Here is a 12,402-nt window from a genome sequence, read left to right on the forward strand (position 1 = left end):
CCTGTCACTGCAGGGCTTCTAGCCAGGCCTGAGCAAGCACTTGTCCGGCATCTTGTGGGGGGCCTTGAATCGGACAAGATAGCCACTGGGATCCTTTCCAACTCTGAAATTCTTTGATTCTGCTAAAACAGCCTCTTTGTATCTCTTTCCATGGGGCCCGGGTCAAAAAAGCAAATATCTTTCTCCCCCCAGACAGAGAAAGTCCGTAGATACCAAAGATGGGAGGAGTTGCTTGGGGATCATTAAGGAGGCCCCAGGGGGCAGGCAGAATAGTAGGAAGGCTTTGGGTCAGGACCCTAAAAGTAGGAATGAGGCGGGAGGGAACAGAGGAAGGAGAAAAAAGGGAATAGGTCCCGTCCCAGTTCCCTCCTGAGTTCCCTCCTGCGGGGGAGGTCAGCAGAGTGGACACAAGCAGAGGTGAGGGAGGCTTAGGAGACAGACCTACCTTCTCTCTTGTGCCCTAACAGGGACCCGAGAAGCCGCCTTCGTCTACGCCATCTCCTCCGCGGGGGTGGCCTTTGCTGTAACTCGGGCGTGCAGCAGTGGGGAGCTGGACAAGTGCGGCTGTGACCGCACCGTGCATGGGGTCAGCCCAGAAGGTGAGTGCGGGAGGAGGGCAGAGGGAAAGCTCGCTGTGTTCCGGGTGGGGGGAGTTCCATCACCCGGCCCACCACCGGAGGTTCCTCCTAGAAGGGCCTTCTTGGGAAGGGGAGCCCCCGGGCAAAGCTTCACCCAGCCCCACTGCCCCCACTCTAGGCTTCCAATGGTCAGGCTGTTCAGACAACATCGCCTACGGAGTAGCCTTCTCCCAGTCGTTTGTGGACGTCCGAGAGAGAAGCAAGGGGGCCTCGTCCAGCCGGGCTCTTATGAACTTGCACAACAACGAGGCTGGCAGAAAGGTGAGTTCTACATGTATTTTTACCACGACTAACATATCAATTTGGATCCCATGCCATTTGGGGAAGGGGTGGGGGAAAGGGGGGGAAATTGGAACAAAAGGTTTTTCAAGGGTGAGTGTTGAAAAATTATCCTTGCGTAGGTTTTGTAAATAAAAAAAATCAATTAAAAAAAAGAATAAAGAGATAAGGGGGGGAAAGGTAAGTTCTATGTGATTCCTGTCCCCCCCCCCACCATCCCACCATGTCCCATGTTCACTTTGCTTGCCCCACTTTCTCTTCACTTTTTTTGGTTCTTCCAACCCATTGCGCCAATCCCCTTCCCTCCAACCCCCTTCCCTCCAACCCTCCGGCATCTCTCGCCCCCCTCAGATATCCCCTCCCCATGTCTTCCCCCCAGAGCCTCAGTCTCAGTTCCTTGGTCCAGGTTGTGGGGCTGGGACCACATAGGCGGCTCCATGATGTGCCGACCCTCTCCCCCCAGGCCATCCTGAACCACATGCGGGTGGAGTGCAAGTGCCATGGCGTGTCGGGCTCCTGCGAGGTGAAGACCTGCTGGAAGGCTATGCCCCCCTTCCGCAAGGTGGGCCACGTCCTCAAGGAGAAGTTCGATGGGGCCACGGAGGTGGAGCAGCGGCGGGTGGGCTCCTCCAAGGCCCTGGTGCCCCGGAACTCCCAGTTCAAGCCCCACACGGACGAGGACCTGGTGTACCTGGAGCCGAGCCCCGACTTCTGCGAGCACGACGCCCGCAGTGGCGTGCTGGGCACCTGGGGCCGCCAGTGCAACAAGACGTCCAAGGCCATCGATGGCTGCGAACTGCTGTGCTGCGGCCGCGGCTTCCACACGGCCGAGGTGGAGGTGGTCGAGCGCTGCAGCTGCAAGTTTCACTGGTGTTGCTTTGTGAAGTGTCGCCATTGCCACCGGCTGGTGGAGACCCACACTTGCCGGTGAGGGGCCCCCCGGGCACCCGGGGACGGAGGCCAAGGAACAGAGATGGAGAAGGGGGGGGATTTAAAAGCCCCGACTCCTCCCCTCAAAAAAAAAAGATGCCGGTTGTATTTTTTTTAATGTCTTCATAGTATTTATTGCAGAGGTCTGAGGCCCAGGCCCAGGGCCTCTTACCAGCCGATCAGAAGGACACCAGCCCCCATTAAGCCTCCTCAAGCTAGTGTAGATGCAGACTTTTCAGACCGGAGGGAGAAACATGTACAAAGAACCCCGGTGGCCGAGCTTCCCTGCTCCCCATTTGTCTGTGGGGAAGGGGAGTGTCTGAGTAAAGGTCCCCTTCCTTCAGGCCTGTGGAAGCAGGAGACTCTCAGAAAGAAGCTGTGCTCAGGCCCCCCCTGCCTGTCTCAGAGGCCCCAGGAGGGGCGAGAGGGTCCCTGGGGGGTGATAATGGCCCAGACCAGCAGCTCCCAGCCAAGCAGATGGAGCATCAAATCACAGCATTTCAGGGCTGGAAGACACTGAGGGACCAATGAGTCTTGTACGGAGGAGGAGAATCCAGAATATCACTGGTCCAAGGTCACACAAGCCAGAATCCGGTCTCCTCAAACCCAACCGGCTCTCCCAACCTCCCGCCCCAGATGGGAAGGAGCCCTGCAGGGCTGACATCAGGAATATGCCCCCTAAGAGTGGTGCAGCCCCGGACCCTCCTACAGCCTCTTGCATCCACACCTTCCCTGTAACCAGCATATGTCCCTGGCAGAGGTTAAAGTGCGAAAGGGATCCCAGAAACCTGGCCCTGTACTTCGGGTTAAAAGTGAGGAAACCAACTCCTGGGAAGGTCAAGGTCCTAAGTGTATACGGGGAGGGATCATAACTCAGGTCTTCTCCTTCCCAAGGCGCTTTTCCAAGAGACAGGAAGCACAGGGAGCAATCACTGTCTCCACCCAAGGCAGGGAGTCGGAGGCCTCTCACCAAAGGTCTCCTGATTTCTAGTTCTCAGTCATCCACTCGTGTCTGACTCCTCATGACCCCTTTGGGGTTTTCTTGGCAGAGATGCTGGAGCAATTTGCCATGTCCTTCTCCAGCTCATTTTACAAATGGGGAAACTGAGGCAGGCAGGGTAAAGGGACTTGGCCAGGACCACACAGTCGGCAAGTATCTGAGGCTGGATTTGAACTCAGGCCCTCCTGACTCCAGACTCGGCTCTTTCTCCATTAGCCACCTCACTGCCCTGATTTCTAGCCCTCAACTCTCCATTATAGCCCGAGGCTTGGGCACTCTGCCCTCTGGGCCAGCTCTGGAGAGGAAGAGGGTGTAGGGAGAGAGGAAGGCAGGTTCACAGCCGGTGTACCCTCAGACTGAAGCCCCCACATTGGGGGAGAAAGGTTTGAGGGGAAGACTAATTCCCAAGGATGTTTGCAGCCCAGCCACCGGTGCCGGCAGCCTCCTTAGGAGGCTGGGAGCCCCCTCTCTCTGCCTCCCCTGTCTCTGTGGGCTGTGGGAGGGCTGCACTTGGGCTTAGCCGGCTTCCAGACCCCCAGGGAGATGAGCCTCTCTAAGCGGCAGCATCTGTGCCCCCACCAAGTGTCCCTTCTCCCCACTTCCACGTCCCTTTCTGGGGTGAGGCTGGGCAGCAAGGGAAGGAAGGAGTCAGCAAGGATCACCCTTCACAGAAGGTGACTCCCTTCTAGGCAAAGGAGAAAAACCAGGGGACGGGTGCTAAATTCCACTGAAGCCAGCAACAAGGAGCTCTGGGCCTAGCGCATGAGAGAGGGGGAACGGGGGAGAAGAAGGAGCCACGTTTTCCAGAGACCTGGGGCCCATCTGAGACTCTTTCCCTCATAGGCTTCTGCCTACAAAGAACTACAGGTTCTCCGCACCAACAGCAGACCCCGGCCCTTTCTGCTGAAGGGGCTGAGACAAAGGCTCCTGGGGATGGCACCTCAAAGAGAATAAACAAACACAAGCCACTTTCCAAGTCCGGGTCCCTCTGCTCATCTTTTCCCAGGCCCCCAGCTCAGCCCCATGCAGACTATAGAAACTGTCAGAGCTGGAAGGGACCCCAAAACCCAGACTGACTGAGCAGGAACGGGCCCTGTACTTTCTACAGAGGAGGAAACCAGAGAGTGATCAGCGGAGATCCCAAAGCCAAGAAAGCCTCTCCTAGTCCTCAGATCTGGTGCCTTCCGCCAACGCCCCTAACTCTGGGTTGGGGGCTCTGACCTGCGTGTTCTCAGTTGGGGCTGAAGCTGGAGGAAGAGTCTTCCCAGGGCCTTGCAGTTTCCTCCCCACTCCCCAGCTCGCTCAGGGAGGGTCAGGCACCTCAGGCCCCGGGCCAAGTTTTCTGCTCATTGTCCATCTAGGAAAGAGGCCAAAGCTGACGGAGATGCTGCAGATAGATGCTCTCAGAGCAGGGCCCCGGCTTGGATGGGGATGAAAGATGAGCCGCCTCAATGTCACTGCAGCATCCCGAGCCCCCTCAGCTCTGTCTGGCTCCACTCACTTGTCTCCCTCAGCCCCAAAAAGGGGCAGGGAGCAGGGAGGGGATTACTTATTTATGGAGAAGCCAGATGCAGCCAACAGTCAGCCCCCAAAGGGAGTGTTGGGACCTCTCTTCCTTCAGAAAAACGGGTCTGTCTGATGGGCACCACGCCTCCAACACCAAGGAACCCACTGGGAGGTCATTTGGATCGCTGTCTCCCCCCACCACTGGGCTCCCCTCAGAGCCGGACCTATTCTTGCTGCTTCCAGGGGTGAAGAGCTGGAGGGTCCCGCCATCTCTCCTGAGAACCTGGGCAGGAGACTGAAGTGGAACCCACGATGCTGCTGCCCATGTTCCCTGGGAGCAGATCTCAAGGCAGCACCTTCCCCTGCGCACAATCCCCCCCACACCATCCCACCCATCAATGATTCGCTTATGAACCAGTTTGTTTCCATTTGGGGCCGATCTCCACAGAGTTCAGAGAGGAAGACCTGGGCTGACCGCTGTCCCTCCTCCGTGTCCAGTCCTGCCCGCTCACGCCTGGGAGCTTCTCTCCCAAAGTATGGCCTGGATGGGGAGCCTTCATGCCCTATGGACCACAGTCATCCATCACCTCTCTCCCCAGCTTCTGCAGACTGGTCCTCCCAAAACAAGTCATGCTCAGACTTTCCAACACCCAATGGAGCCGCTCCACCAATCCCTGCATCTGTGCAGACCCGGGGACGGAGTGAAAGGGCCAAGCCAGAGAGAAGGGTACGTCCGTCCCCTCTGGTCTGTGCTCCAGGAACTGGCACAGTCTGTCTGAAACCAGCCCCTCCTCCCAAATGCCCGGTGGAAAGGGGAGGGAGGAAGAGAAGGCTCCATTCCCTGCAAAGGTACCATAAACTGAATGCTGCTACCCTCCTCCCAAGGATCCCCAAACCTAGTTTTATACCAAATTGCCAGGCTAACCTGACAATTCAGGGGGAAATAGTCGGACTCACATTGTAGTGGCGTTCACTATAAAAATGGTTATTTCTTTACCTGGGTGTGTGGCTGTGACTTTGTTGGGGTCTGGGAATGTGACAGGACAGAAAGCAGACATCCTACCAGGTCTAGGCCTGGGTCTGCAGGTCTGGGCTGCAGAAACCCGGACCTGGACTTGATCAACGATGGCAGAACAGTCACTCGGAGGTAATGTGAGGGACCCCTCCTAAACCCCCTTCTTCCAGCTCGGAAGCCTGAAACTCCACCTTTAGAGGGCCATTCCTTGCACATAGAGTATTATCCCCTGCTTTAATGCAAACATCAGCTGGGAGAGTTGCTCATTCAGGGCAGGAAGTTGGAAGTTCCCATGCTGCAGAATGAAACCTCCTGAGCCAAGGGGCGCCCATGGAGTGAGTGCCTAGCCTAGATCAATGCTGGTGGCTTAATTAATGTAAAAAGCAAAGGCCTTGGAACCTCAAGACTTGAGTTTGCATTCCAGTTCTGAGCCACAAGAAACAAGGTAATGGAGAAAACATGACTAACTGCATGATGAGCATGGGGAGGGATCTTTGAACACAGAGCTTGGGCCCGAGTCTGGCATACAGTGATGGTCTAAAAAATGTTCATTGACTATTAGTGACTGTAGAGCAGTACTTCCTCTGATGCAGGAATGGAAGCCCATAATGGCCCCCAGAGGGAGGATCTCTTTACATCTCTTCCAGTTCTCTCTTTTTAATCTTCATTGGGGAAGGATTTAGTCTGACCCCCACACTGGACCACTGACAAATGGTCATCCAGCCCTTGCTTGAAAACCTCTAGGGAAGGAGGTAGCCCATCCACCCTGGGATTGTCTCAAACCTTAGGAAGCCTTTCCCAAAATCACACCTAAATCTGCCTCTGTAGTTTCCCTCCTGCTCCCTACTTCCATTCATCCCGGTTCTGCCCTCGGGGGCCAAACCTAACAAGTGGGACCCCTCCTTTATGGGACTTGGGTACTGTTCTCATTTCTCCCCAGTATAAATATCCCAGTTCTTTCAAAGGAACAACTGATGAACTAGACTCAAGGCTCCTCAGCATTTGGGATCCCAAACCAGAATTTCACTGTGCTTCTTCAAAGACCCGAACACAAAAACCCAGATATGGTCTGACCTGAGAGGAGGACGGCAGGACCTTTGTCTCCTTAGCCCTACATACAGTCACCTAGTTCGTTAGAGACCAAGGCAGACACCCAGATCTTGGGCCTCCTGCTTCCTGGGGGAAAAGACTATTTCCAGTTTCCATTCACTAGATGGAAACTCCATCCCACTCTCCAACTTATATAGAATCTGTTATCTCTTCATCCTCACAGCAATTTTCATTTTTATCTTTTCTCTCCAGTGCCTATCACTATGATCACTGAACAAATGATTTTAACTAGCATTTAAATAATGCAGTAAAATCTGCAAAGAACTTAAATATGTCATTTGGTCCTCACATAACTGGGAGATTTTATACTATTATGATCTCCATTTTACAGAGGAGGAAACTGAGGCAGACTTAAGTGACTTGCCCCAGTTCACACAGGTGGCAAGTTTCTGAGGCTCAGATTTAAATTCACATCTTCGAGATCCAGGGCTCTATCCACTGTGCTGCCTAACTGGTGTTCAATATTCAATTCAAATGTCTGTTGAATGAATAATTAGATGAAAGATGAAAAGTCACATTCCTTCCAGGTAAGTGTAAAACTGGGCCAACATTTTTCCCCAAAAGATGAAGGGTCTTTTATAGCTGGCACATCATAAGTAGTTCATATAAAAAGTGAGGATTCTACATTAAGCCGCTGTCCATTTCAATTTAGCCAACAAGCATTTACCCGACTCTTTACCACCTACCAGGCACTCTGCTAAGCACCAGGGATCAAAGAAAGGCAAAGCACATCCCCTGCCCTCAAAGAGACACTTCTCATGAGGGAGACAAGATGTAAATAGATATACCCAAGACGTGTGCAGGGTAGATGAAAGGCAATGTGAGCAGGGAAAACACTCGTTTTTAGGAGAAGCTAAGAAAGGTCTCCCACAGAAGGTGAGATTTAAACGGAATTTTAAAAGAACTTAGGGAAACTAAGTTGTTCAGGTGAAGGGGCAGAGCATTGCAGAGTGGAGATGGAAAAGGACTTTGAAGAACTAGGAGCAGGCTAATGTAACTGCATTATATAGTGTGTGCAGGGAGTGACATGTGAAAAGTCTAGAAGGGAGGAAGTGGTGGAGTATGAAAGGTTTTAATTTACAAACAGATGATTTTCTATTTGATTGTGGAGGAAACTGGGAATCATAGGAGTTTGTTAAAAGGGTAGGGGGTGTGAGAGAGACAGAGAAAGATTGAGAAAGGAGAGAAAGAAGAAAAAGAGATAAAGAGAGACAGAGAGAGGGATAGAGAGAGAGAAAGGGAAGGAAGGAAGGGAGAGAGAGAGAGAGAGAGACAGAGAGAGAGAGAGAGGAGGGAAAGAGACAAAGAGAAAGCAAAAGAGGGAGAGAGAGAGACAGAGACAAAGAGACAGGAGAAAAGGAAAGAGAGACAAAGAGAAACAAAGAAAAAGAGAAGGAGGGAGAGAGAGACAGAAGGAAAGGGTAGGAGGGAGGGAGGGAAGGGAGAGAGAGACAGACAGAGAGAGAGAAATATCAGCCTGCCTTTCAGAAAAATCACTTTAGTAGCTGAATGGAATATGGACTGAAGTAGGGAGAGACTTGAGACAAGGAAACCAGTTAGAAGGCTACTTCAGCAGGCCAAGCATGAGATAAGAGCCTGGAAGGAGAGTAGTGACTATATGAATGGAGAGAATGAGAATAAATGATAGTTGTTATGAAGATAGAAAAGATAAGCTCTGGTGATGGGCTAGATATATGGAGTGAGGTTAAGTTAAGAATAGAGGGGGCACATAGATTTTGAGCCTAGGTGACTTAAGTGAAGGACAGTACCCTCCACAGTAATAGGGCATTTTTGAAGGAAGGCCCAGACGAAAGATCATGGCTTCCATTGGGGAATGTGTTTGAGATGTCTACAGTACATCCAATTCAAATCATCCAACAGGCAGCTCTTTGCAGCTCAGCAGAGAGATGAAGACTACTGGGAATTTTCTGCAGAGAGATGGTAATTGAACCTATGGCAGCTGATAGAATCATGGAGAGAGGGAAAAGAGAAGGGAGTCTAAGACAAAGCCTTGGGAAATATTTAAGGACACCTTTATTGGGGATGACATGAAAGATTCAGCAAAGACGACTGAAAAGAAGCACTCAAAATGCTTAGATAGAGAAGTGAACTCTGACCTGCTGGAGATAAAAAGACCAAGACATGAAAAATAGCGCTTCATTTCAACAAGTTTACACAGCTAGGAAAACTACACAGAAAAACTGAGGAAATAGAGGGCACTTGTAATTGGGGATTCCAGGAAAGCTTTATGGAGGAAGGAGCCCCTGACTCAAGCCATAAAGAAGGAAGAGAGAAAGAAAAAGATGAACAAAGAATGCACGATCAGCTCCTTTCTCAGGGAACAGCTGGATTTCTGTGAGAAGTGCCACTAGTGCTCAGGACTGTAGTGGGGAGGAGGGGCACTCAGGGAAAAACCATATAGTTATCCAGAGAAATGAACCAGCAGTTTTGCCTCGATTTTTTTTATTAAAGCTTTTCATTTTCAAAACATATGCATGGATAATTTTCACTTTTCACCCTTGTAAAACCTTGTGTTCCAAAAATTTTCCCTCCCTTCCCCTTATTCCCTTCCCTAGATGGCAAGTAATCCAATATGTTAAACATGTTTTGCTTGATTTTTGAGCCCTGGAATTAAACAGATGTAGGGCCAGACAGGGGTAGTTATAGGGCACCATAGTGCCCAGAACACTGGGCCTGGATTCAGGGATTCTCATCTTCCTGAGTTCAAATCTGGCCTCAGACACTTACTGGCTGGGTGACCGTGGGTCAGTCACTTTACCCTGTTTGATTCAGTTTCCCCATCTGTAAAATGAGCCAGAGAAGAAAATGGCCAACCATTGTCCATCTCTGACACAATATCTCCAAGGGAATTACGAAGAGTCAGGCACAAGTGGGCAACAAAAGGTCCTTTAAGGATCCCACTGTTAGTATGTGTCTGAGGTTGAATTTGAACTCAGGTCTTCCTGACTCCAGCCCCAGCTGCCCCTTGTGGCCATCCCCTACCCTTATACCCATTGTCCTTTATTTTGTCCAAAGATCTGTAGAATCCCAACAGTCCTCCAAGACACTGAGAGGCTGTGATGGCCCAAGTCGCGCAACATCAGTCAGCGCTCCAAGGTCCCCTTCTGCAGACCAAGAAACGAAGAAGGGACAGCAGGAGACAAACGGGCGCACGGGTGGGGGAGAGGGCGAGGGCCATGGCAGGGTAGAATGAGAGGGGTGGAAGAAAAGGGGGAGTGAAGGGCCCTGGGCAGAGGGAAGAAGATGGGTCACAGATTTAGAACTGGAGGCGATCTTGGAGCTGGAACAGACCCTCAGACGCACCTGCCTCATTTTACAGATAAGGAAAAGGTTCCGCGCCAGGATTTTAGCTCAGATCCTCCGGATGCTCTCTCCATTACCATACCTAGCTGCCTGGGGCAAATGTGAAGGGCAGAGAGAGAGAAAGTGAAATACAGGTCCCGGAGACACAGAGAGGGGATGGAAAAGAGTGAAGAGCGAAGGCCGCGGCGGGTGCCCCGCCGACCCCAGGCAGCGACCCGGAGAGCAGGTCCCGGGAGACAAGGGGCTACGCGCGAGGGACTGGGTGGGAGCGCAGGATAAAGAAAAGCGCTCCTGAAGCACACCGGGGGAGCACGGAGGCGGAGGGATAACTGGCGTAACCGACCGGACCGCGAGTGGGGGGAGAGCAAAGGGACGGGCTACAGGTGAGGGGGCCCAACCGCCAAGTAACAGGAGAAAGTGCTTGGCTCCGGGGAGGAGGAAGGTGAGGAGGGTTGGCGGGGCTCTGAGGAGCGAGGCCCAGAACAGAGATGACATCATAACCTGCTTGCCCGGGACCCGAGGCCTCCGGGCCAGCCCGGTAACCCCCAGCCTGCTAGGGGAGGCGGGGAGAGCCTGCCAGAGCAGGCGCTGACAGGGGAGAAGGATGGAGCCCTTCACGGACTCCGGGGCCAGGGCACCGAGGTCCAAGTGGCGCGGCGCCCACCGGGGATAAGGCGGGAGGAAAAGCCCCCTCCGCCCCCACCCCGGGCCCACGCAGCTTCTTGGGCCCCACTTCGGAGGCAATTAGCGGCCCAGCTGAGCTAATCCCCCTGCCAGCCTTTCCAACATAAACAGGGCAGCCGGCTTGGGCCCGGCCCGAGCGCACACTCGCCTCCCTGTTTGCTGAGGGGGGCCGGCCCTCGCAGGCCAAGAACAACAGCAGTAACCCCGAGCCTTCTTCAGGTTAAGAGGCGGCCCTGAGGCTCGGCTCTGCCGCTCGGGCCGGGAGAAAGGCGGCCTCTGTTCCTCGACCCAGGCCAGCGTGGGGGAAGGAGGGAGTGCTGTTCGGCAGGCGCTGGGAGAGAGACCCGACACAAGGAGCCGTGTATTCGGGAGCTGCAGGGAGCCGAGGGCAGCGAGGGGGCAGAGGGCGGAAGAAGGGGGCCCTCCTCCCCATCTTAAACAGCACCTGCGAGGTCAGAATGCCCCCCATTACTTCCTCTTCCCCTGGACCACTCCCCAGCCGGGCCAAGGTGCCCACCGCATCCCGGCAAAGGAATCGGAGGAAGTCTGGCAGTCGCCAGAGCCAGGAAACCGAGGCTCCAGCACCGGATCCGGAGCTTGTGAGGCCTAGAATTTGGGGCATTGAGTTCGTTTCCCCGAACCTGTTTTTCATTTGTAAACTCAATTTCATGAGCCTAATTAAATGCCAAGGCACTGTGCTACTTGCCTGTGATACAAAAGCAAAAAGGAGAACATTCCCTCCCCCCAAGGAGCTTATATTCTGCAGGGGATAAAACATAAAAACAAATTAATATAAAGAAAATGGGTGGATGGTGTGGAAACTGCAGGTGATTCTGGGGAGACCTCAGGCAAGAAATGCAGCAATGGAGGAGGAAGGGATTCCAAGACCCGAGGGAGATGGCAGGACATTCCAGACACACTCAAAGGCCAGAGGGAGAGCCTGAGTGTCTTGTACTAGGAACAGAAGCGGTACCAAATGGTAATGATCACACCGGCACCTCTACTATGGCTTGGGGAAAAGCTTTTGGTTGGTTTGTTTTTTAACTGTAAAGTCCCCCAGAAAGGTGGGCTGCTGTTCACATCAGAGAATCTCAGAACTGAGTAAGGGGGACACCCTCAGTGGTTGTCTGATCTGATCCATCCACTCCCTGAATCCTCTCTGCAACATCCCTGACCAGTGGGCATCAGGCCTCTCCATCCAGTGATAGAAAAGGGGGCCCTTTTAGCTTTCAAATGATCCTGGCTGGGAGAGGGAGGATCCTTCCTCTGTAGAGCAGAAATCTGTCTTCACATAATGTATCCCGGTTGGTCCTAGCTCTATCCTCCAAAGCTTGTGAATGAGTCTACTGCCTCAAGTGTCTGATGACAGAGATTGTCTGTCCCCACTCCCCTCCCCAAGTCTGCTTTTCTCCAGGCTGTACATTCCCAGCTCTTCCAAAACAAAGAATGCAACTAGTGGGTTGCCCATATTCATTGGTTCCAAGTCTCCCTTATTACTATCTGACCCCACTGTTTCTGGTAAGAAAATCAGGCTCTCAACCTGGGCCTTTGTTTACTTTGTGCCTGGAATTCCTGCCTTCTCTCCAACACTATTGCTGACCTGAGGCCTCCCCAGAATCACCTGCAGTTTCCATGCCCCGCCTCACCCATTACCTTGATTTTCTTTGTATTTATTTGTCTGTCCCTAGTAGAATATAAACCCTTGAGAGGAGGGAGCACTCTCCTAAGAAGCACAGCCACTGCTTGGCTTTTAAAGCCCCATGTCCCTTGGCCCCTTCCTACCTTTCAATTTCTGCCCCTTTCTATTATTTTCCTTCCCCTACTCTTAATCTACTGACACTAGCAGACCCTCTGCCTCCCAGTTCTGCTCATTCTTCAACTGCTGCCTCCCATGTCTGGGACTCTCTCCTTCCTCA

The 12,402-nt window shown here is 52.7% G+C and overlaps 1 protein-coding gene across 2 annotated transcripts in view; it reads left to right on the plus strand.

Annotated features, from left to right (window-relative positions):
• WNT4 (Wnt family member 4) overlaps window positions 1-2,860 on the plus strand; it is a 41,271-nt gene extending 38,411 nt beyond the window's left edge. Inside the window, exons 3-5 of one of the 2 annotated variants that reach the window (XM_031962643.1) lie at window positions 468-599; window positions 757-899; window positions 1,381-1,930. In XM_031962643.1, coding sequence (XP_031818503.1) covers window positions 468-599; window positions 757-899; window positions 1,381-1,848 — 743 coding nt within the window. In that variant the 3' untranslated portion in view covers window positions 1,849-1,930. Of the gene's footprint in view, window positions 1-467; window positions 600-756; window positions 900-1,380 lie in introns of both variants that reach the window. The other variant, XM_031962645.1, reaches the window with a different exon arrangement.
• Window positions 2,861-12,402: the final 9,542 nt, after the last annotated feature.

This window comes from Sarcophilus harrisii, chromosome 3 (genome assembly GCF_902635505.1).
Source record: "Sarcophilus harrisii chromosome 3, mSarHar1.11, whole genome shotgun sequence".
Taxonomy (NCBI): Eukaryota; Metazoa; Chordata; class Mammalia; order Dasyuromorphia; family Dasyuridae; genus Sarcophilus; species Sarcophilus harrisii.